Source organism: Apus apus, chromosome 4 (assembly GCF_020740795.1).
Source record: "Apus apus isolate bApuApu2 chromosome 4, bApuApu2.pri.cur, whole genome shotgun sequence".
Taxonomy (NCBI): Eukaryota; Metazoa; Chordata; class Aves; order Apodiformes; family Apodidae; genus Apus; species Apus apus.
The window spans coordinates 9,774,235-9,796,644 of record NC_067285.1 but is presented as its reverse complement, the minus strand read 5'-3'; the positions used below and the strand labels follow the sequence as shown (position 1 = coordinate 9,796,644).

Sequence of the window (22,410 nt, the reverse complement as noted above, 5' to 3'; positions counted from 1 at the left end):
GACAGTATTAAGTGAGTGCTGAAAGGACTTTGATATTTAGCCTTGGATCTTGGATCAGGAGGAGCAAACTTCTTCAAAGATCATATCCACAGCCTTTGGAAGTAAAGCCAAGAAGCTCCACCTGCCAGCCCAGCCTGCACACCTCACCTCACAGCTGAGTCCTTCTCAAGCAGTGTCAAGCAGAGCAGCTCTATTACTCCTGTTTCACTGACGGAGGAAGAAAACAAAAACAAAACAAAAAAAAAACCCAATCACTTAAATCAACACAAGAAATCTCTGACGAAACAGGCTTAGCCTACTGCCAGTCCAGCAAGGACAATATCCTTTGCACACCTTAAGAAGAGAAGGCGCATCATGGTAAGATAACCAGCCCTCTGTATAGCCCAACTGCACAGAGAGCCCCCAGCCCAAAGGAGGATGCTACTTCATAGACCACTTGAGCTGCAAAGCAAACTCATGCCTCAGTGGTCGGACATGATTAAGGAGAAGCCGGACACAAAGCAGTAAGGAAAATTATCAGGGCATGTTTGCTCGCTCAGAGTGCAATGTCAGAGGCACCTTTTCTCAGTGGAAAGAGACTTATTTCAATACCCCATGCATGCTTAGAGTAAACAAGAGTCCTATTAAAAACCCAAGTGTGCAGCTTTTGCAGGGCTGGGGGTCGTTTTCAGAGTGTGCTGCTCTCTGCTAACGCTGTTGCACAAGAGTTGTATGTTTAACATTTCTAACCAGCCAAAGTTGCTCTTTATATTTGATCAGGAATATATATTTTTTTTTACCTTTGAACCTGTTGCAACGCAGGTTCAAAGGTTACCTGGGTGCAGTGTTGCCTGTTTATTAAAGCCACACACTGATGATTCGGGGCTTAGTTCTGCCACAGGAGCTGGGGAAGCTCGAACACTTGGAGTTGTAAAGCAGTGAAGGAAGCAAGTTGTACCAGCCCCTCCAGCCTCCTCCAGTGCTGAAAGAAGGTAAGCAAATCTCTCCTGATCAAAGCTTGTCTTTCTTAAGTACCAGGCTTCCTGCTCCTGCAAAGAAGGACTGCAAGTGGGATAGTAGCCTTAATTTGCTGCAAGGCCTGGACTCAATGCACTCCTCTTATCACGCTGTGTGCTGTTAAAAGCAACAGCTGCTCAACAGGCTGCACGTTATTAAAGAAGCAAGTCTGGGCTCAGAGGTGGCATACAAAGAAATCACAGCCTGAGCAAGAGCAACCACCTGAACACTCCCTGTTGCTATACACAGGCTGGAATTGGAAACCTGACTACCATCCAGGCTGGCACTATTTTCTTATCAGTTTGTTAGTTATGTCTATTTAAAGATACAATGCACAGAGTACCAGTGCCAGGCTCCCATTCAGACTGGTTTAAAACATTATTCCAGAAGAATTGTTTGGTTCTGCAGCATCCCAGGCAGGTTTTGGAATCTTGTCAGTAAAAATTGTCATATGCTAGATCATTATACACAGAAGCTTATTAATCCCTAACTAAGAGCACAGAAACTGGCTATAATACCTTTTTCAAGGTTTTAAATGCACAGATCTTACAGTATGACACACCAGACTGCTGCCTTGGTACAGCTGCTTGGTGTAGCTCCAGAGACAGAGCCTTCTTCAAGCTCTTGTTTGTGTACAGAGCTGCACTGTATCAAAGAGGACAGCAGAAACTAAAATTAACTAGAAATCAAGCTGCAAGTAAGAACTGACAAAAAGTATGCTGCTCTTCCAAATCCTAACCCCATAATCCTGCTCATACTGCCTTCTCTGAGGAGCCCACTTATGCTCCAAAAAGATCATTTATGTCCCTGTGCAGTTAAATCTGCTTTACAAAATCCAGAAGGCTGGCCTTGAGTAGTACAGCAGAGCAATAAAGCATTACTTTCACTGTGCTGGGGAAGCCAATTGGAATTCAAAAACCCTTCATATAAAGTGAGCCCGGACTTTCCACAGACTTACAAAATTTAGATTGAAGTCTTGAAGTGACAACAGAGAGAACTGTACACTGAGCTAATTCTTCCCCTTCATTTATTTAAGTCTTCTGCTATTTGCTACAGGTAGATAGAATGTTTTGGCATCTTTGGATGCAGAAGCTTGTGTTGTGCTGTGACTTTAATTATAAAAGCTCGTCCATCCTTTAGGCAAACCTTTTGTGATAGTGACAGTAGAAAGGAAACAACTTGAACTCTCTGTACCTATGCTCATCTTAATTTGCTAATAATATGAAAAATGCAAGTGTACATTTTCTATACATGTACAAAAATAAGCAAGGTTTGAGTTATTCATTACTCCGCTTTGCTTTATTTTTTGACAGAGAATTACAAGCAAAAATTGATTTGTGCCTCCTTTAAAAATCTGGGGCATATTCAGATCATTTGAGGCAATATAAAAAACTAAAAGTATCAAAATTCACACAATGTCACTTCTTATGCCTACAGGGGAAAGAGTGTCAGCCATATTCTAATTTTTAAGCCTTAAACAGAGCCACCCATTAAGGAAAAGCTAACCTCCACAAGTTTTTTCTCTGTACATCCCTTATCCAATTTGTACTGGACCTGGAGCTGTGATCCCCACGGAATCCAGGCAGTGCAATGGAACCCTACCAGCTCAGGGACCTCCACATCACACCCTGGGCTTCTGGCAGGACAGTGCTGTAAGCATGTTCACTCTCACCTGCAGCCAAAGGCAATGCATCTGAGACACAGAGCATTGCTACCCAACAGCTGATCAGAGACAGGGCAAATTCACTGCTTTTCTCATCCTCCTGGAAAAATAACAGCCCGAGGCCAGATGCCTGAAGGGTGAAAATCCTGAGGCACCTGAAAAAGGCAATAATGGGGCTGACTGGGCTGGGAGCCTCATCTTTCCCTTCTCTGTAAGACACATTGCCTTTCTCTAAGCATAAGGAGATCCTGACTGGCACTATTAAAGTTGAAGCTCACAGCTTCACTGAAATGCCACAGAAACACCTCTAAGTAGTCAAAGCCAAAGGTAGAGAAGTTTCGTGCAGAACAAGCTAATTCTGTTTCATCATCTAAAGCTTACAGAAAAATTAGCAATTAAGCCTCAGCTTCCCTAAAAGTATATCTGCATTGCTAAATAATGCCACAGTTACAGTGCAAGTTAGGTTTACATGGATAGCATAAAGATTACAGCAGCAATAAAAACATAATTGTAATTAGTAGAGGTTATGTGTTTTAGCAAGCCAAGGGCCAAGACAGGTTGCATTCTGGATGCAAGTACATGGTATTAGTTACTCCATCCCAGCTATGACTTAGTCTAGCTAAGCAGATTATTCTGAAATCATACAGTAAAGAAAAATTTCCAGATGGGCAAACTGTTAAGTGGGAAAACTATTCCAAGATCTGAGGACAAGGCAGTAAGAAGAGAGGTAGGTGAAGCTACTGTCTTCCCACCCTTCCAAACCCACTGGAAAATTCCAGCTGAGCATTGGAAAAAGGGAAACGACAGCAGCTATGAACTCTTAGACAAAGAAACGCAACTGTAAAGCCATAAATAAAATCCCTGTCATAGCAGGAAACAAAACTGAAGCTTTAAATGTGATTCACTGTTACAGTGTGCAAATAATTGCAGGTATACAAGTCGATACTACAGCAGAAAGGACTAGGTAACTTTTTTTGAAAACCAAGTAAACAAAAAAGAGAACCCGCAAAGCAACACAAAACACCAAAACCAAATAAAGCAAAACCAGCAGCAGAAACAGGGATCCAGCCCAGCCCATCAGCAAGCATGTTACACAGTACTTAAGAAATCCTGTACTCAAAACGTGTTGTGAGCATCACATCTACTCAGCTTAACGCACATGCAGCTACAGAGAGACGATCACTATTGCTGAGACTACAGCTTTACACACAGAGAAAAATAAAGCAAATAGATAATAATCAGCAAATTACAATTATCAAACAAAAAAGCCCTGGCATACTTTTCACCTCGCTCTTCAGAAATTCATAAAGTTCAAGCGCGTTTCCTCAGCAAACAAACAAACAAACAAAAACCTCAACAACTTCCTCCATAATTTTTTTTTCTAACCACTTCAGTTCCCCCATGCAAGTTCCTCCCTTTCACAAGCTCCCTTCCCAGCATGCTGTTCTGCTTGCTGATGTATTTAAACCGGGAAGAGGGAACTAGCTGTAGTTTTTAACATGAGTGCTACGTATTTGGTCTCGGTCTGCTGCTATGCTGGTAAGGCTCCCAAAAGAGTCTGGCTTCCCACCCCATCTGTAAAATGGTAGGTGGTTTTGATTGCTGGTTCTCATCTCTGGATTTCCTCTAAAGTATTTTCTGTATAAGTAAAGAAGTTCTGCATTTATTTGTTTCATTGCTAATGGGCTTGCTTGTCACTTACATTGGCTTTGCTGTAACCTATGTACAAGCACAGAGATTAGCTGCAGAGTTCAAGATAATGACTTTATCAGGAGCCTGCTGGAAATCGCAGGTAGCAAGCTATCAGTTAGATGTTAACCTTAGGCTGAGTTAAGTTCAGATATATGTTTGCTCTTTGCTCTTCATAATGGAAGGGCTGTAATAATGTGTAGTGATAAAAGAATCTACTATTTACAAGTTTTTGGTGCTACCTTTTCTCTGGGTGGCTGTGTAAGGTGTTTAATGATAATACTCTAGCTTTCTTAGGAGTTCTGTGTGAATTTTCAAGTTGAGCTTTAGTTCTAGCTCTTTAAACCATGTTTGTCATATGTCTAGAGATAATTGCCTATTGTAATGTTGATGCATGTATGTTTTGCAAGAATGTGATCCTGCGTTATCTAAAGGTAAAACAGTAACAGAACCCATTATTCTAACGATTTTTAAAGTTTTGAAAACTTCAAAGGGCTGAACATGTTCTTTCTTTCCAAGTAGGTAGTTTGCAAGGAGAAAACTTCATGTGAAAAAAATATGTGAAAGCCTGACTTTTCCATTTATCTGACAAAATGACTTCTCATCCTAAGCAGTGTCACGGTGTCATTGCCTTCCTGATATAGGGACAGTAATATCAGACATAGTAAAATTTTTTATTAAAAATGGCTTTTCTGTTTAAGTATACTGAAAACCCAAGTTCAATAGGTTTCTTCAGCAAGACTCAGAAATAGCCTGCAATGTGTAGCCTGAAACCACAGAGCACTATACTTCCTGAGACTAAGTTACTGAGGCCTCATTCTTTCCCACCCCCTAGCAGAGTGCTTCTCAAACAAGATCAAAGGATACTTGTACTGTTTGGCTCTGACTCTCATAAGAGGTTCTCTGCAGGCAAAGCCTCACTGAAGTGCACCTTCAGCTTAATGCAAGTTATTGTGGATTTTGCTTTGTGGTTTTTATATGGCTCTGTTCAGCAACCACTTTTGCATTTCACCTTCTCTCTGGATGCTAAAAGTTAGATGTTCCTAAACCCTGAAGAACATAAAACTTCTTGCTGCAGCTGGAGGAAGATGGGATACAATGCTTCCAAGGAGTAAGAACAGGCACAGTGGCTCACATCTGCACGACACCAGGCAAGACCTACATTGTGTAGGCAAATTTAAAGAATGAGCTACTGGTGATTAAATAATAAGTGACCCCAGTATAGTTGTTTCTACTCTACTCTTCCTGCTTGAAAAGAATCAGTGTTACTGTACTAATGCTGATAAACAAGTTCTCATTATCACACCAAAAGCATATGCAAGCTGTTTCTTAGGCAAACTTGAAGCAAATACTATAATTCTAGAAAACATTCTCCCAGGCAGTGCATGACCCTTGCTTCTGAAATTATGAAGGTATCAGAGGTTGCTTTGCTGTCTGTGAGGAACTACTGTGATGGAGATGACACTGATTTATTTCTTTAGACCTGTGATCTTGGAGGCACAAAGCTCAGTCACTTTGCAATGGAGAGAATCTCCTGACCTGGAGGGACAGAGATTTACTGTTTCATTCCTTCTAGCCAGTGAAGGAATTACTGTAGAGGGGGGTACAGTAAAAATTATAATATGTACTCTTGAACCCCATTAATGTTAGCACTGTAATCTCTTCTGATAAAAACTAAGCCTTTGCACTCCAGAGCTTAGTGCATCTTATCCCTGACCATTGACCAGAGCAGACAGCCTCAGTACACTTTAACTGTCTAGCATTTTATTGCACAAGAGGACTAACGGGTGGTTTGAGACATCCTGTGCATTTTGTATCTTTCTGGTCACTGGGAGTTGAGCCCTTCAAAGCTCAGGGGTTTCAATCATTTCAGCCCAGGCCTCTGCATGCTTAAAAAAGCAGCTGGTGCTCAGACTTGCCCTACAGTGGAAGCCACTGCCTGTCAAAAATGCCCTAGCTTTGCCTCATGCTGCACTGAGTTGAGTTTTCATGCTGTTGATGTAGATCAGGTATTATGCACGTATATGTCATTTGGATTTGTAGGTTGAACTCTGGTTGTAGTTGCTCCATGGCACAAATCCATGGCAGAACTGTTCTCTTCCCATGGACAGAAAATACTATCAAGTACAGACTCCTGTGCTCTCTGCTGCTCTTCTGCTTTGAGGGCAGCAGGATTAAGTGGCTTTTAGAGGATACCAGAGGTGAAAAACTAACAACAACTTAGATTTGATAAGTAGTTTCAGTAAAAGTTCTAGGCATAGGAAACAACTGTCCTAGTGCTGGGAATTGAGACAAATTTCCTGACAGTCTCTTGCCAGAGCCTGAATAACACACCCTACGTACTTTGAGAGGAGTGGCTAAAGCCCATCTGAGGAAGCACGATTGGAAAGTAAAAGCAAAACACTGTCAATATTCTATTCATAAAGCAGAGGAACAGAAAATATCCTCTCAGATATGAAAACCATGTTTTGTGTAGTGCAAACAAGATCTAGGTATTTGTGCTTTTTTGACACAATGCTAACTTCTGTGGCTTTAAAGGATGTCAGGCTTTTGACACTCACATAGTCTGATTCAGAGCTGTATATGGGCTAGTGAAGACAGTAAAAAAAAAAAAAAAAAATAGAAGCAAATGAGCGTGAAACACTTCCCAGGATTTAGAGATAAACTTGTTAGCAGGTCTTTCTTTAAATTAAAATTCCATTTGGCTTAAAACTGAAAATCACCCTTGACTAGCAATAGGGATGCCAGTTAGATTACACTGGGATTAGACTAGTGTCTGGTTTATCTTCCCTATGCATCAGATTTGTGGAATCAATTCAGAATCTGAAGGCAACAGCTTTGCTGCATTTAATAATCTTCAGGCTTTTATCACACTTGATCAGGTGATCTCTCTGGACTTTGGTGAGTGCTTTGCTCCAGGCATCATTATCTTTCAGGGGCTGGTGTTCAGTTTTCCTAGATGTTTTGGCACAAACTGCCTTGCGTGTGAGTCAGTGAGGAGACGAGAATAGCCTGACAGAAAGATTTTCAGTGACTTATCTACTGCTGCATGGAGCATTCAGGGTTAGTGAGTTCTCTGATCCTTACTGCAAAAAGGTCAGACAAGTGTCCTCTATTAATTTTCTGTCAAATAAGTCCATTTAACAGCCAGTAGATATTTCTGACAACTGCACTGATCTGTCTGATTTGGCAGTGTTAATGCTAACCAGTGTTAATGCTAACCAGTGTTAATGCTAACCAGTGTTAATAAGTTATAGTAGAGCACTTTGTGTTACAGTCGTGATATGCCATTCTGTTCATTACCTATAGCATGATACTCTAAAGAAAACCAACTTTTCCTGGCTTCTAGGAAATGATCTTAAAATTACTATTAAAATGAGCATGAGAGCACACTTCAGCCAGTGAAACTGGTACATCTGTTCAGGCATATGGGCTTTTTGGTTGTCTGTATACAACTATTGTCTTATTGCTGGCTGAAATATTTCATGTCCAGGGAAGGGTTATCTGAAATGCATTGAGTGCAACTCCTTTTGGCTCATTTAGGGCTGGAAAAAGACTGGAAAATAGACCAAGCTGATGGCTATTAATCAAAATTCAGGGGAGCTGGACATGGGTACTCTGGTATCCCTCTGAAAAGATGTGAGAATAAATGTGTCAAGGTCTAGTTTCGCCAACTTCTTACAAGCTAAGCTTCCAACATACAAATAGTGCAAATACGATTTGCTCTGTCACTTGGATATGCGATGGGTTCTCAGATAAAGGAAAAAAAATTGTATATCCAACTCCTTTTCATGTTGGGGAGTGGAGATGCCTCTACTAATCTGCCTCAGTGCTCATGCTATTAAAAAGTGACTTGTTCATATTAACAAAAGAGGAAGAGGTTGACTTGTACCTTAAGCTAGATATTGTTTAAGCACCTAAAAAACCTGTTTACTGACTGCTCCAGTAATGGGTTACAAGGCCAAATATATAAATCATGAAGAGCAGCTGATTGCCAAATTTACTTCATTAATGAATCTTCAGTCTTTCCAACAGAGCAGTGCTAGAACCTAAATTGTGAAGGGGCTTTGCCCTGAATGTAAATGTCTTCAGCAGATCCGGTTTTAGGGGATTTTTTTTCTCCAGGCTCAGTAAAGCCCAAAGGAAGGATCTGGAGATGGAGATCTCTGTGCTGCAGAGAGAGCAGGCTTGTGCTTCCTCCATTTGATGTGCCCAGTGGCTGAAACTGTCAGTCAGTGTAGAGTGCCAAGGGGCTGTAGCACAAGTTGTTGTTTTTTTTTGACTGTCCATACACAAAAACAAGGTCAGGAGTTTGAAGGGCACGTTGTAACTAAGGCTTAGAGTAGAAAAGAGGTCTAGGAGATGGTGCTTTTCTGATATGTAGGTGACATTATTTTGGCAGCTTGGACTTGATGACAAGGCTCTGTGGTACCCTTTGTTATGCAGATGCTGAGGGGGTGAAGCACACCTTCTCTCAGCAGAACACATTAAGATTGCTGATTAACACAGCCACTGCAAACAAAAAACTACAAAACCTTAAAGCAGATAGGAGTGGTTTAACTCTGGTCAGTCTGAGCTCAGAAACCCAAATTCTGACTTATGGGCCTGGCTGAATTTACTAACTTCAGAAAACACCTTCAATTTTCTTGGTATTACAGTTAAAGAGTAACTGGAGCCCACTGCTCCAGAATGCCTGCTATTCTTGTACAGGGATTTAGTTAGTTGCTAGCTGATACACTATCTACTGACTGGGTTACCTTGGTACTCGATGGAGGAATTTGAAAGGATGTGGTTATTTATCTTGCAAAGTGTGATGTGTCATGTCCTGCATGGCTACTTAGATACTAGCAAAGATAAATCGGTGAGATCTGAGTTGATTCAGACAAAAACAAAAGTTGCCTCTGCTCATTATGTCTTGGCCATTCAATCTTGAATATACCAGAACATTTTAGAGATTAAATTACTTGTTTCTAAGGGAGGAGGCTGAGGTAGCTGTCGCTGTCTCTTTTAAGAAATCCTACATTCTCAGTGTTTTTGTCCTTGTCCTTGACACTCTTGAGGATGCAAGCAACAGAACTGCTTCTATATCTCCCAGCTAGACTTCATTGCACACATTGACTTCCAGGCCACCAATTCCTAGTGGATTGCAACTTTCACAGTTTTGACTTGTGTTGTATCTTAGTGTTCAGCCTAAGATCTGAAACACTTGTCCAGCATAAACCTTGCTTTTCAGTTAGAGCAGCTGATCATGAAGATACTGCTTGTCCTGCAGACTTCTACGTGTATGTTACACCTCAAAATATTTTAGCAATACCCCCTCCTACTGGACAGCTATAATATTGAGGATTTGTCTGCTTCTACTGCTCACATCACTGAACTTTAGGTATTTTTTTGTTATACTTAATTTAGGAAAGTATATACTGTTGTTTTGGGGTTTTTCAGTTTGTTTTTTTTTCCTCGGGCATATTTTTACTCTTGAATAGAAAAAATTGACATCTGTTCCTTGTCCAACTTCATCAGGCTTGAGCTTGTTGTGGTGATGCAGCATGGATTAAGTGGACAGGTGACTTAAGATCTCTTAAGAGGTTTAAAGCATTGCATAATCATGCTTGGTTATTGTACCAGGGCTCTTTAGGGGCAAACTGCTGAAATAATTTGTAGTCTTGCTTAACAAACTACTTAAGTAACCAATGGGTCATGGGTAGTGAGTGCTTCTAATTCATGTCTACTAAACCTCCTGTTTGTTTCAGGTTCAACTCTGGCTCCACTGACCCAGCACAATGATCTGGATACTTCAAGTCTTGTTCTCACCGCTCCCAACACCAGCCTTGATTAGTCTTATTGTATTTGGAGCAGCCATCTTCCTGTGGGTAATAAGCAGGCCAAAACCTGTCTTGCCTCCTGTTGACTTGAGCAAGCAGTCAATAGGAGTTGAGGTAATACTTACTCTGTTTGTGGGCAAGGACTATTTTTGAGATTAATCTGAATACTGATCTACTCTGATTCTGGGTATTAGTGGAAATTCTCCTGACTGATATACACAGCCTTCTCTTCCACGTGTACAACTCAAAAGTATGGTGGGGAAAAGGGAAGACTTAAGACACTAAGAGTAAGAAACAGCAGCTCTTGCCAACATGGTTAGGTGGGTTTTTGACCAGATGGCCTTGGCTGTCACTGATTTTGTTCTGTATTTTACATGCTTTGCATCAGCTTTGGAGTTGGTTATAGACTTCACGTAACTAGGAAAGTGGTAGCACTCAGTCTTAGTCAAGGTCTCTCTAATAACCTCTAATTGCATATTAATCTAGGCCATCTAGAAAATTCCTCTGCATATGACTGAGTAGATCAAAATCAGGAAGGAAAATGAGACTTCCCTACCAGAACAATGCTATTGAAATGCTTTGAAGGGATTGCTGGGAGAGTGGCTGAGGAACAGATGACATCGCATCTGTTCTGCTCTGTTCCAGAACTATGCTCTGTTCCTAGGGAGGAGCCAGAAGAGGTGCACTCTTGACAGATAATAAACTGCTTTCTTATTACTTTGAAGATGGTAAAACCTTGTATGAAGTTTTCCAGAGAGGACTGCATGCTTCTGGTAAGCTTTGTATCTGCTAGTTAGTACTTGTCTATCAGAAGTAAATAAAATTATTCTGAGCTTTTTTGCCTTGCCTCTTGTCCCTAGTAATAATTTAGGCTAGGAAAAGCCTTCCTAGTCCTCTGTGGGGTGGAGTGACAAGTGACCATATTTCCCCTCCCCACTGAGTTAGAAGTAGTCTTAGTTGGCAGCCTGGGCCGGAAAAAACATCAGAAGCTTAAGATGGTGGAGTTCAGTGAAGAGTCAGGAGATACAAAGCATCAGAGGGAGTTGGGGGGAAACACCTCTGCTTTGTCTGATGCAGGATTTTATGTAAAATTCCTGCCTGCTGACAGCAGGTATGAATTTGTGCCCATGTGATTTCAGGGGTCCTATGCATGGAAATATGTGATAGCTTGCAAGCTACTTCAATCTCCTGTGGTTTGTGATATGGGAAAATATCACTAGATCTTGGAAATATTGCTTATAAGGATAAAGCCAACAGTCTTACAATCTGGGTTAGGGCAGAGCACTTAACTATGGACACTTCCAAGCAGTTGGCTGAATGTCTGACTGAAAGTATTTCCCACTTACAAGCCTTTCCCACTTACAAGCAAGCATTGCATTAAAGTGCTATGCAGCTTCAGTACTGAGCTTTACAGCTGCTTTTCTCAACTCTTCCATTAGGAAATGGCAACTGTTTAGGCTACAGAAAACCCAAACAACCTTATCAGTGGCTGACATATCGACAGGTGAGTATTGTACATGACAGATAATTTTAATTTGGGATACTGTCCTGTAACACTTAAAGTGAGGGAAAACTATCTTACAGGTTTTGGACAGAGCTCAATACCTGGGATCAGGGCTTCTGCAAAAAGGATGCAAACCATCACCAAACCAGTTTATTGGCATTTTTGCTCAGAACAGGCCAGAGGTAAGCAACGAATTGTATATTCTTTCCCAGAATATTCTGACACTTCGGGGAGAGAGGAGGATCTGTATTTAAAAAGCTTGAGACCACATGAGGAACAATCACTACTGGCTTTTCTCTTCCCACTTCCCTTATTACTGATTGCAGACATATTATGCCAGGCAGGTAATACAAGGATCTTGAACCCTCATTGCTCTAAGAATCTCATGGACATACCCCTTACACAAGCCCCCACTACTAATGTGTGCATGGCTAGTCAAGCTGTATAAAATCTGTAGGTAAATCTCTCTCCTGAGCTGCTAGTTTTGCTTAGCTGTACTGTTTTCTTTCTTCAGTGGGTCATTTCAGAGTATGCCTGCTACACTTACTCAATGGTTGCTGTTCCACTCTATGACACCCTGGGGCCAGAGGCCATTGTATATATTGTTGACAAAGGTAAATATTGACTTCCACTATTTCATAATTATTTCTTTAAGAAGGTTTATTTTGAGAAGGCTGAAGTTCAAGGGAATTAAATGCAAAAATCAGAGTTGCTTTAACCTTACTTCTCTCATACTTTTTATAGACAATTTCTGTAAAGGAAGCTGCTTTGCTTCCTAGAAGAAGCCAGTGGGCTTCCTATGTCCCCTAGTTTCTTGGGTGCAAGCCCACTAAGACCTGCAAGATTCTGTGGACCATCCTGCTCAACTATTTGCTATTTGAGGTTTTGCAATCTTGAACTCAAAACACTGCCAAACAACCAGATAATGCAGACAGGCTGGCATGCAAATTACAACTAGATGGGTGTCTCTGATTTAAAGCTGTAGGATGTAAAAAGTGGAGGAGGAAAAGATAAAGATATGCCTATATCTGTTTAACTTATCTGGTTTGGGCCTGTTGTTCCACAAAAACAACTACTAGTGTGCCATCATGGAAGAAACTGGTGAGGAAGCTTGAATATGTTTTCAAACTTTCTTCCCCCAGTCTGAGGGGAGATATGGCAGGGGCAAAAACGTCCTCTGTTGTCACAACAATCTGAGATCTAACCCATGAACAGGATTTGCCAAGCAAAATCACTTCAACAGTTATGCTGGTGATTCTTGCAAACAAGTCTTGCCTTGGCACTACACAGCTCTGACTTACTAGGTTAATGGGGAACTTGCATGTTCAGGCAAATTCAATTCATCTGCTGAGTTAATGGCAAATGCTTTTCTGATTACATAAAACTCTCTGGCACATGCAAGGAAACTGAAGCATTAACTCAGGAATTTTAGCTACAGTCTTCAAACAGGTTTGAATTCTTTAGATTTAAGAAAGATTACTAAACCTAAACCATCAGTGAGGACAATTCTGAGCTTTTATGACAATAACAAAAATTTAAATGCCTGTCTTGACTGTGATGATATTTTTCCTGGGTTCCTCAGCATTTGCCTTCACTTTGCATAGCTATAATCTCAAGTTTGCCCCATCAGTTGGCTGTGGTAGAAGGAACCTTCTTAGCACTGTAAACCAGCCACTGAATCCATATGAACAAAAGCAAATGGCATTACAACAAACCAATGCTATGTTTTAAATGTTTGTCCCACTGAGCTGTCACTAGCCTCATGTTTTCTAAACAGACTTCTGAAATGTTATTTCTTTTCTATAGCTGACATAAGCATAGTGATCTGTGACAAGCCTGAAAAGGCACAGACCTTGCTGGAGAACTGTGAGCAAGGAAAGACCACATGTCTGAAGACTATCATTCTCATGGATCTCTTTGATAAAGAACTCTGTGACAGAGGAGCTAAAGTTGGAGTTGAAATTCTAGCACTGCAGGACGTTGAGGTAGGTAACTAAAGGCTTCTGCTTGATCTTGCAGAGGAGTACCTTGCCAGCTAGACATCTAGACCTTCTCTGGCAACAATGACACTTTGATGTAAGCATCATCCAGTTGTCACAACTGTAACTGAGATCTTGATGAACAGTCCTTTTGAAACTTGAGATATTTAGCCAAATGGACTTCTAGAATTTAAACTGTTAACTAAAGTTGTGTCTGTGAGTTGTGGACAGCCTGCATGCATTACATGAAAGACTTCCTTAGCTTAAATTGTGGTGCAGCTGTAACAGGATTTATCAGGCTTCTAAGCTGGCAGTTGAGTCTAATTGCAAATATAAGTGCAAATAACTGGCTGCTTTTACATCCCAGTACTAGGCTTAATCTTCTAGATATGATGCATAAATGTAAAGTATAAGAGATGTGGCCTACATAATAATTCAATACAAATAAAATTTAATATCTCCACTCAGGACTTCCAAATTCCTAAAGTAGTTCTGATCACTTTCTAAACACTCAAATTAATGGTTTTCACAACCCCAGGAATCAGCTTTTTCACGTTGTGTACTAAATTCAGGAAGATGAACATCTCTGAATGAGACAGAGTATTGAGGGGCTAAGTAAAAAGAAGTGTTGCATTTGAAAAGCAATTACCTATTAATCTGTTGTTGCACATCTTTCTGTTGCAATTGTTAAGCTGTGTTTCCTCTCTAAAACAGGAGCTGGGAAGAAACAATCTCAGACAACCAGTTGTAAGTATCTCTGTGGAACAGTTATAAACTTGCAAAACTAGTCTGAAAAGACTTCTTGCCATGATGCTAGTAAAGAAGGCTGGCAGGATTATTTTTATATCTTGCCTTGCTGTTTCCAAACAGAATTCCTGTTTTATCCCCCTTTAAGAAGTATATGTCAATACTGATAAGCAACATAATCCTTACTCTGACCTTATGTGGCTTTTTCCCTCTAGCCTCCTAAGCCTGATGATCTTTGTGTTGTGTGTTTTACCAGTGGAACCACAGGTAAGAGAATATGTATAGTGATGCTTCCTCCCTCAGTCTCCCTGTGCTCATAAACAAATCAGCTTTCCAACACATAAAAGGAAATGCTAACAATATAGAAGCAAACCAGTAAATTAGAACAGTGTCAAGCCACTACTTGCTGGTTTTACTGTCACTACAAGTCAAGTGCACCAAGACAAAGCTTCTTAGAGATGGGGGAAGGAATAGCCAAATTCATGTTGTCTTACCCTATGAAAAACACAGGGTTGTAATGTTAGAGATTGGCTGTTTAACTGTGCCTGTATTCTGATCCACAGGGGCTAGAGAAACATCTTGTTTCAGCATTCTCTATGCTACTAATTGCTTTGCTGTTTCAGTAGTAATTTCCTTTATGTAATATCCATAGCTGAATGTGCTCAAGATGATGCATATTTGTGATCTCTTAAGACAAAGCAAGCTATGACTGAGCCTAACACCAACATAGTCCAAACAGCGAAACTAGACATAGGAAACTGACAGCAGAAGCAGTCAGAGCCACCGCTGACTTTGCTCAATCTCTCCAAAGGTAACCCTAAAGGAGCCATGCTGACACATCAAAATGTTGTGTCAAATGCTGCTGCTTTCCTTAGATGCACAGAGGTAAGCTACTGCTAATGGTGATCTCTAGGCTATGTCACTCAGTCATGTAACGAGCTTTAGTGTCGGCATTTTCAGCAAAATGTTCACTCCCAGCAAGCTCATGCTGTGCAAAGTGCCCATAGTGCACTTAGAAATTAGTGCTAACCTCATATTTTTTGCCCTCTAGAACACAGTTGAGTGTACAAGTTCAGATATCGTCTTGTCCTATCTTCCCTTGGCTCACATGTTTGAGAGAGTTGTACAGGTAAGTTGACTGTGTGCATGCTACTAAGTTTCTGTAGATGATCTTGGATATAAGAACTTGTTGAGACAGTAACACGTGTTAGAAGTCCTACCTAAATGGTTAAGATCACCTACCTAAAATAAAACCTCTGAACTAAATTATGCCTAGTTACTTCCCCAAGATATGGCTACTATCTTCATTAAATGAAGCTTTGCTCTTGAGTCCAGCCTCACTGAGTCTTGTGATTTACCAAGAAATCAGCATGGGAAATTAACAGCATTGAGCCCTTAGTCAAACACAGTGAAAGCTAACACATGAGGAAGAAGCAGTTTAAGACCTGTGGATTTAGTACTCAGAGGTAAACAGTGGTATATTCTCCACTGTTTACTGGGCTGGGCTGTGTCATCCTGCCTGTTTCCTAAGATGAAGCTCTAGTCTTCTAATTAATTAATTTCCTCCAGCATGTTGTGTAAGTAACACTTTGTACAAGGGAACATAAGCAACATTGTGGCAGGATCTAACTCTTCTATGGTCAGGGTTTCAGAACAGACTCTTATAAAACTCAATTCCTGACCGATTATTTATAACAGAATTTGTCTTGTCCTATTCTTTGTCAAGCTGTTAAATCTTCAGTTGCCTTGTATTTAAATTCCTAAGTATCTCAAAAGATATTAAAATAGAACAGCTGACACAAACGTGTTGAAGCTGATATTAATTGTATCCAACCATAACATGAAGTTTTATTCTATGGTGCTTGCAGACTACGAATTGAAGTTGCATGCTAGAACTGAACCTGTGCTTCTACAAATCAATTTATAGTAGCATAGCTTTCTGTATTTCCTCAAAGCCTATTCACAGAACTTTCTTCCCACTGGGCACTGCAAATTGTGCTGCTTTCCATAGACAAATAATTATGGATACTGAAGCCAGGAATTATTCTTGACTAAGCTTAGTCTGGTCAATTTTTAGACTGTGGTCTACAGCTGTGGAGCAAAAGTAGGCTTCTTCCAAGGAGACATCAAGTTGCTGACAGATGACATGAAAACCTTGAAGCCAACATTGTTTCCGGTTGTACCAAGGCTCCTCAATAGAATATATGACAAGGTATGTGAGCAATTTAAGCAAAAATATCTTCATATTCATACACAAGTTTAAATTAATATGGAATGCATCATAACATCACAAGCAGGAAGAATTCTTTAAAATCCTATCTGAGAGGATGGAAAGATCCCTGGGTCCCCCAGTATAAGAGCAGTGCATCCAGTCACAACAGGGCTAAGTCTGTTGCTGCTTGGAGACAAAAAGGTTGTTTACTTTTGGAATATAAAATTAAGCACGTGCAAAGCTAGAAGGATCCCAGTCCCTCAAAGCTATGGCTGAAGTATGCCAGCAGTAACACAAATTAGCATTGTTCCTTGGTTCATCTCCTAGACCATGGCGGTAGTGAAGACAGACGCTAGAACATGCCAGTAAGATATGGTGCCTTCTAACAAAGGAAGAACTGGAGGTGCAGATGTGAGTTAAACCCACGAGTCACTGATACTTTTCATTGCAGATACAAAGTGGTGCACAGAGCCCAGTGAAACGTTGCCTGTTAAACTTTGCTGTGATGATGAAAATGTCTGAAATAAAACAGGGCATAATTCGAAATGACAGCATTTGGGATAAACTAATCTTCAGAAAAGTTCAGGTAAGTTATTCCAAGTGCAAGTAAACTGAGTGACATAGTATTGGAGTATCTGATGGCATCTATTCCACTTACAGGAAACCATGGGTGGAAGAGTGCGTATCATGGTAACAGGTGCAGCCCCTATATCCCCCTCTGTCCTGACATTTCTTAGAGCTGCCTTGGGCTGTCAGGTAAGCTGAGTTTTTTTCTTAAAGAAAGACCTGTTTGGTTCTGCCCAAATGGTACAGCTTCTTCCTGAGGAGACTGCTGTCAGTGTCTCAGTATTTATGTACAGGCTGCTTGATCAGAGTTAACTATAGCGGGAACAAAATTTTGCAGGGCTGGCTTCAAACTACACTACTAAAAATACACCCTGTAGGCTCTAGGAAGAGGAACAGAACAGCAGAAATAGGAACATGCAGCACTCAAAAGTCAAGCAGCTGCCTCTAAGCTTTTTGTTGTATCCTGACAGTCAATGAGTTCCCATTGTAATACATCTGAGAATAGAGCAGATAGATGAGGTGACAAAAGCAAGGTTTGGATATGTAAACCTGAAGAACATCTGGTTACATCAGTAAGAACAAGAAGTCTTAAAAGCTAAGGTTGTCTTGGCATCCTTTCTAAGAATGAGACTCGAGTATGGGCATAGTGGAAACTGAGCTCTTTCACACCAAGGACTTGATGTTCAAAAATATTCATCCTTTTTCACACAGATCTTTGAAGCTTATGGCCAGACTGAATGCTCGGCTGGGTGCACTTTCTCAATGCCTGGAGACTGGTCTACAGGTATAGTAACTGGGACTTGAAAACCCTCCCACAGCTGTCAACAGAAAGTGGCACTCAAGTTTAGGTGTTCTATTGCTTTTAGTTCAGTGAAAGCTAAATCCTGGGTACTTCACCTCAAAGTGATCCTTGGTAGTAACAATCACCTGTATGCTTAACAGGTATCAAAATTCTTGATTCAAATAGGTATCTCTTGTATGAAGTGACATAGATCAGCCTAGACCCTGTTCCAGTGTACAGGAAAGGAGTGTTTGTGCACAGCTGAGCAAACTGGACAAGAACTTCAAAAATGGCTGTTAAGAAATCTGGGAGCTAAAGCTACTATTTGTTTAACTTGAAGAATTATGACTAATGACATGATACATGAATGTTTTACTGAAGGCCTATCTTACCTTGAAGATCTTTCATCTTAGCAAGGATGTTTTCAATATCGCTTATTCTAAAGTCAAGCTCAAGTCACCATCTTCAAGAGTGCAATAACTGCAGAGACTAATGAGCATTAAATGCAAATGAACACCAAGGTCTGTGAGGAATTCTGTGGAGGCAAGTGTGGTATATGCTTGGTGTGGCTGATTACACCAATAGATGGTTCCAAGCACTGGGACTTAGCTGCTGCCTGTCCTGCAGTAACTGTCTGAAAAGGGCATTACAATAACTTTATTGAAGATACAGTGCCAGACTCCTTTAAATAGTACTGGTTCTTGCTAAAGCCATGAACAAAAAGCCATTAATTATCTGCTATCACTGAAGCCTGAGTTCTCCCATCTAACTTCAAGACCTGGTCTTTCTAGCTTTTGGTCTAATAAAGCCAACTGCTAGCAGAACCCCTAAAACACAGCTGTTGTGGTTTTTCTTCTCTTAGGCCATGTTGGAGCCCCTTTAGCTTGCAATATCATAAAACTAGATGATGTTGAAGAAATGAACTACTTCTCTTCTAACAATGAAGGCGAGGTAGGTATCATCTCCTGTGTGCATCAGGAAATAACTAAAACATATGACTTGGTGACTAATTATGTTCTGTGTTTGCTACAGGTCTGCATTAAAGGACCAAATGTTTTCAAGGGTTATCTGAAAGACCCTGAGAAGACAGCAGAAGCAATTGATAAAGATGGCTGGCTCCACACTGGAGACATAGGGAAATGGTTGCCAGTGAGTAATTGCTTAATATATACTATCAATTGGATGTGAATTCCTCGCTAGTTTACTGTAATCTGAAAAGTTGGTGAGTTCTAGGACAAAAGCCTTACCTTATATTTTGTTATAATTCACCAAGTAACTCCAGGCAAAGCTCCAGAGACCAATTATGTTACAAGATCTCAAGTTGCAACTCCTAGACCAGTAGTTAAGACTTGTCACTTCCACAGTGGAGAACAAGGTGTCTTGGCTTCTGTCAGAGGATAATAAAGGAGCTGTGTAATCATGTCCTGAGCTACCTGGAAAAATTAGAAAATGAGCCCTTTCTCTCTGTAGAGAGCAAAGAACAATGCTGGACTAGCATGTGTCTTTCATACAATAAACCCAAACCTATTCTCTTCTTATAGAAGCAAGAGAGATATCAAAACTAATGACCTCTATCTCTAACTTCTAGAATGGTACACTGAAGATTATTGACAGGAAGAAGAACATATTTAAACTTGCCCAAGGAGAATACATTGCTCCAGAGAAGATAGAAAATGTCTATATTGGAAGTGCTCCAGTAGCCCAGGTCTTTGTACATGGGGAAAGTCTGAGGGTAAGTGATGTTAGTTGGGTCTAAGCATTGTGCAAGATTCCTCTCACAATGAGTTCTAGAAGATCAGGGCATAAACGTATGCATGTACAAGAGGCCATGAGAAAGATCTGTTCCTGAGACTGCCATGTTTGTCCCAACTGACAGCAAAGAAGATCTTTGTATCAAGTTGCAAGCAGGGTAAAAGCTAATTGTACACTTGGATTAGTATGTCAGGTCAGCTCTGTGCAGTCTCTCCACTCCCTCACTACACGGGTGTCACCTATGCTAGCAAAGGCCAGTCTTCAGTCTGTAACCAGCCAAAAGTAATTGCTGGAGCATTCAGCACACACAACAAACTGCACTAGATCTTCAATTACTGCTGTCAGAACTCGGGTGAGTCATTTGAAAGCCCCTGAGCTAGCTGCCAACCTCTGGAAATGGATGGGGATGTAGATATGGCTTGTTATAGAGATGCTGTCCACAATCAAGTTGTCCACACAGACAGTCACAGTAATTTCAGATGCCTTATCTTGATCTCAATATGACTACTTCCACCTGTTTTCAGTCTTTTCTAATAGGTATAGTTGTTCCTGATCCTGAGACACTTCCAGAATTTGCAGCAAAACTGGGAATAAAAGGTTCCTATGAAGATCTCTGCAAAAATTCAGTGAGTGGCTTCGTTTTTAGTGGGTTATAGATAGAATTTAATTCTCGAGTCCAATCTTACTTTACTTTGACTTAATTTTACCCACCTTTTTTTGTAAATTGAAGTGGCTTAATGCTGCGTGAGTCATGCAAGCAGCCTTACAGTAAACATGGGAACGAAGTGGAAGTGTCTCCTGATGTTTCAAGGGCTATAATTACTTCTTTTCCCATTAAAAGATAGATATGACCTTGTAGTGGCCTTAATATGAGAAATCCTGAATGCTGAAGTATGTACATGTATTCTTGCCAAGCTCAATTTTATCAGACTGGGCAATGGGTGTGGCCTTGAGTTGCAGTTACAAAATGGGAGCTTTACCCTCTTTATTCCTGCTCTATTTCTTCTAGGCAGTGAAGAAAGCTATTTTAGAAGATATGATCAGATTGGGAAAAGGGGCTGGCCTTAAATCCTTTGAACAAGTGAGTACTTCCAAATCCTGCTTGTCACAAACACCTGTATTGCTAATGCAATGGCTAGGAAGTCTTTATTCCTATTATTAACTGTGTCGGGATGAGACCTAAGACAGCTGACCTGGACAACTGATTAAAGTAGGCAGTGAAACACTGACTGGTTGCCTTCCTCTTGACCAAGAGATGGGTGGCTGTACAGGGCAATTGCCATGAGACAGTGTGGAAGTTCACTGAAGGCTGCAGGAGCTGTACTGTAGTTCCAGCCCATCCTCTTGCTCTGTCAGCCAAAAGGAGTTTGACTTGCATCAAAAAACAGTTTGGTTACTGGAGCTCAGAAGACTAGCTCAAGAAACCCGGGAAGAACTGTTGTTTGTCATCTAAGCAATTATGTAAGTGTCATGCTAAATTGTTTTATTTTAACAGGTTAGAGACCTGTACATCCACACAGAGATGTTCTCTGTAGAAAACGGACTCTTGACACCAACACTGAAGGCAAAGCGACCAGAGCTTGTTAAACATTTTGAGAAGCAGATTGAGGCCCTCTATTCAAGTATGGAGGAATAAGTGGCTAATTTTAAACTAAACAGCATGGAATATCCAAACAAATCTGTGACACTATGTGACTTGTGGAGAGGAGCAAGGAGGACTTAAATATATTTGTTTCTGGTATCCTGGGAAAAAATATTTTCAGATGAAGATAGCTATAGTGTAACTGACAACTGGCACTGCTCACAGCTTGCAGGACTAAGCATCAGCTGCCTAAGCAAAGCCAGAACTTTCACCTCCCTTGGACTGTAGACAAAGCACAAAACTACTCAAGAGCCTTGGCCTTTACAAGGCAGATCTAAGCATTTCTCACTGTCAAAAGTAAATCCTGTTTTCCTGCTCCAACTGTGAACTCCATTCCTACCTTTTGTGGATTGATCTGCAGTCAGACTGAACTCCTTCATGCAGTTACGTTTGGGCGGGGGAAAGAGTTCAAAACCCAACTGCAGGAAAATAACACTTCAGTTTCCATGCAGGATGCTATAATCTGTCTCAAGTGAAGCTCTCACAGTATGAATGGGATTTTAACATCTGTTCAACAAATAAAGAAGTGAATTTCCTGTTCCTAGCTCTGGACCACACACTATAGGTTGTTTTTAATGAAAATGAGTAGTCTGGCATCAACCGGTTTACAAAGTGCATGTGTCTAAAGCAAACATAATTTATACTTAGGATGGGAGGCACTGGATCAGATTTTTTTGCACATTATCAAATGCATTGGCAGTTATAAAGCCTCTATACCTATGAATTTCAGTCTGATAAGTGGAAAACTTTACCTATCCTTCTTAAGGATAAAGGATGCAATAAATTGTAACTGCACAATCAAACCAAAGCCTGTGTGGGTGACTTGCTTCTCTGCTGCAAGTAGACTGTGTCAGCTGCAGTTTTACTGCAGCCCAGTTATGGATAGCTGCAGAGCCCAACCTCTGCAGAAAGCTAACTTGTTTCTTATGCTGTCACTGCTCAGCCACAGCTCAATCCATGAGGCATTGATAGTGCTAGACCAGATGTTGCTCCTCTACTCAACTTTCCTTTTCTTGTAGTAAGGCAATATGTGCCAGTCTTCAACATAAAATCATT

General features: G+C 40.7%; 1 protein-coding gene across 1 annotated transcript; it reads left to right on the top strand.

Annotated features, from left to right (window-relative positions):
* The first annotated feature begins 889 nt into the window (after positions 1 to 889).
* ACSL5 (acyl-CoA synthetase long chain family member 5) lies at positions 890 to 22,162 on the top strand. Its single transcript, XM_051619863.1, has 21 exons — positions 890 to 971; positions 10,099 to 10,284; positions 10,835 to 10,943; positions 11,610 to 11,674; positions 11,755 to 11,856; positions 12,189 to 12,288; positions 13,481 to 13,659; positions 14,368 to 14,400; positions 14,616 to 14,667; positions 15,212 to 15,285; positions 15,452 to 15,529; positions 16,478 to 16,612; positions 17,064 to 17,198; positions 17,273 to 17,368; positions 17,891 to 17,963; positions 18,823 to 18,911; positions 18,993 to 19,109; positions 19,549 to 19,692; positions 20,237 to 20,338; positions 20,722 to 20,793; positions 21,208 to 22,162. Exons 2-21 carry the CDS (start codon positions 10,129 to 10,131, stop codon positions 21,346 to 21,348), a joined length of 2,052 nt encoding a protein of 683 aa, XP_051475823.1. The 5' UTR covers positions 890 to 971; positions 10,099 to 10,128; the 3' UTR covers positions 21,349 to 22,162.
* The last annotated feature ends 248 nt before the right edge of the window (positions 22,163 to 22,410 follow it).